At 41.6% G+C, this 2,720-nt stretch overlaps 1 protein-coding gene across 2 annotated transcripts; it reads right to left on the bottom strand.

Annotated features, from left to right (window-relative positions):
* Positions 1-93: 93 nt before the first annotated feature.
* Positions 94-2,117, bottom strand: LOC104942704 (diphthamide biosynthesis protein 7-like). Of its 2 annotated transcripts, none has more exons than XR_798044.1 (3): positions 1,362-2,117; positions 1,190-1,277; positions 94-623 (listed from the first exon to the last, which is right to left on the bottom strand). XR_798044.1 is itself a non-coding variant. In XM_010767972.1 (3 exons), exons 1-3 carry the CDS (start codon positions 1,634-1,636, stop codon positions 522-524), a joined length of 462 nt encoding a protein of 153 aa, XP_010766274.1. In that variant the 5' UTR covers positions 1,637-2,112; the 3' UTR covers positions 94-521. The 2 variants fall into 2 exon arrangements, 1 of the variants encoding a protein (XP_010766274.1); XM_010767972.1 differs by having other exon boundaries at positions 94-620; positions 1,362-2,112.
* Between the last annotated feature and the right edge of the window lie 603 nt (positions 2,118-2,720).

Raw genomic sequence — 2,720 nt, 5'->3', positions numbered from 1 at the left:
AATCGCTCACGTAGTGAGGAACAAAATATCTTGACAACAAGGAGAGCATAGATCTGACCTAGGCATGAGACAAGACAAACTCTCCCAGTGTTCCTTGTCAGTTTGTCTTGTCTCATGCCTAGGTCAGATCTATGCTCTCCTTGTTGTCAAGATATTTTGTTCCTCACTACGTGAGCGATTTTCCTTTGTTCTCTTTTTTTCATCTCATCCAGAGATTTGATAGTGATTATTTTTGTTACAAATACTTTACTTCTGTCTCCTGGTTCGTGCAATTGGGTCCTATACCCTGAGTATCTGAGTTTGTAACAGTATGCAACAAACATGTTTTTCTTGCTATTCTGACCCAAAATCTTTTGAACAGGGCAGATATGATTAAGAGGGACAAAGTTTAAGGAGCTGTGTTAGGGCAAAGTATTATGTCCCAACTGCAGACATACTGCATGTAACAGTAACACATTGTAATAGATACATAGAAAATGTGATGTGAACTTTGATGGAGAAAAACAGATGCAGATAGTTTGTTACCTGTCCATTCTTCCAGTAGACCAGTCTAAAGACAGAGCCAGCCGTTCGGCCCCCACCTCCAAACTGCACAGAAGGTGCAGGCTGCGGCCCCCCTCCTACTAGAAACACACATCAGTGAGTGCAGAGGACCACAACAACACAATATATTGTCCATCTATTGGGAAGGGATCCTGGTGTTTTGTCCAATAGAGAAAACTCTGCTTTAAAATCTAACAGTTCAACACGGCCCTGCTAAACATCAGAGGCACATATGGTTGTGATGTTCTCATACTTTTTTTTGGCCCTTTTAAAAGATCCATGTCTTCAATGCAGCATATAACCCATTACGTTTCCCTGATCCATCTATTTTGTTCTTTGGCTATTTCCTAAAGGCAATGCAAGACGAGACTATTTGTATTTACGGTACGGACAACAATGAAGTTGCTATTTGGTATACAAACTCAAGCCGTCAGATTTTCCGCATTGTATACAGTTTTTGCTAACAGACACATGAAGCAACATTTATAAGTGAGTTTATTCAGAGTTATGTTCAGCATGTATGAGAAAAGGGCTCATTATTGTTGGAGAAAAACTGCTTTTAATCAGTTTTAATCTCAGAGGCTGATGTATTCAGCGATCATGTATCAAAAACTGGTTGTGATTCTACTGATGCCCCATTTCTCACCTGACTGTGTGACAGTGTGTACAGCTGCAGCTCTCCGTTGGCAGCTGCCAGTCCCAGCACCGCCTCCCCTGACACCGGCACATGGCACCTGAGAACAATAGCTACAAAATGAACAGGAAGGAAGCAGACGATGAGGTCAATAGCCACAATCGTCAAAACTATGTTCTTTTACCATTTCAAATCTAAAATAGCTGCTGTGTCCATGCGCTGTAGCTCAGTGAGAGGGGGGCTCATCGATCCCTCTCGCCGAAATTCAAAAAGGTACAAACGACCGGTCCGGCTCGGTGCAGCATCCTCCTCCCCAGCCTGCAGGAAGGATGTGGAAGTGAAATCATCAGTCAGACAGCAACAAGAGGAGTGGCTGTAGCTCCAATATGTACTGCTGCAATTCATTATATCCCAAATAATCATGTAATAAGTATGTGCAATACATTTAATTACAATCATATTTATTTATTTTTTGATTGGTTGGAATTCAAATGGAACAATCAGAATCAGGTGCAAAATAAGCAGATATGTGCAGAAGCAATGTTTCTGTGTACAATAACTCCTCCAAAAAAGGTTTGATGTTGTGCCTTTTTTTACAGACAGGGAATATATGACAGGAATAAAGTGAAAACAGGTCAGATTAGTTTCATTAATGATAAAGTTTCTCTTTTCTTAACCTGACACCACCTGTGATGCCCCTGTGTGTTCATCAGTGGAGAGGGTGTGGCTGTGCTGTCTGTGCTGCACTTGCTGCATTGATTGCAGTAACTCAGGACACCTGGGTTTGGTGTCCTGCAGTTCTTTAAAGCCTCTCTGCTCCTCTCTGTTCGCACTCTGCTTTCCCCTGCAAACACCTGGGTTTTGGTTGAGTATGAAGTACGGGTTTTCTCAGTTGCACTCTATGAATTTGGCTAATTTGAATTACTTTCTTTAATAAACATCCTTTTATACCCATTGACATGTTGTGTCTCCTTTTTGTTGTGGCCTTTTGAGCCAGGTCGCAACACCACCACTCCACATATGTAATTATATATATTAACTGCTTGTGTTTATGTTTACACTGTTGATATGTACACAGGGGCGGCAAGGTACTGTAGGGTAGGGAAGGCTAAGCCAAATGTTTGTGTCTTTGACATTAGCACTGCTATGCAGCCACCAGTGGCCTGTACTACGAAGCCAGTTCAACAGACCCATGAAATGTTTGAGTTATCTTAACTAACCATAACAATCGAGATCTTGCTAAGCGGTCCTACGACGCTGGTTATCAACTCGGTAAATCAACCCAGGGTTTCTCCGTCCAGCTGAGAGCGCGTTCACGTGAAAGGTGCGGGGTTAGCTACATTTGACCAATCACAAACATGGACAAGCGTACTGACAGCTCAGAGTCATACTTCATTAATGAAAAGTAAACTATAATATTAGACAAATATGAAGAAGTTAAACTTTAAACATCCATTACTAGAACCCATAATCCAGGATACAAGCCACATAGTTTCACCTGCAAGGTGAATACAGAACAAAAGGTTAAAAATAAACTACCGAG

Source organism: Notothenia coriiceps, unplaced genomic scaffold (assembly GCF_000735185.1).
Source record: "Notothenia coriiceps isolate Sejong01 unplaced genomic scaffold, NC01 NC01_scaffold00004969, whole genome shotgun sequence".
Taxonomy (NCBI): Eukaryota; Metazoa; Chordata; class Actinopteri; order Perciformes; family Nototheniidae; genus Notothenia; species Notothenia coriiceps.
The sequence above is the reverse complement of the archived record's forward strand: the minus strand, read 5'-3'. Positions and strand labels throughout refer to the sequence as shown.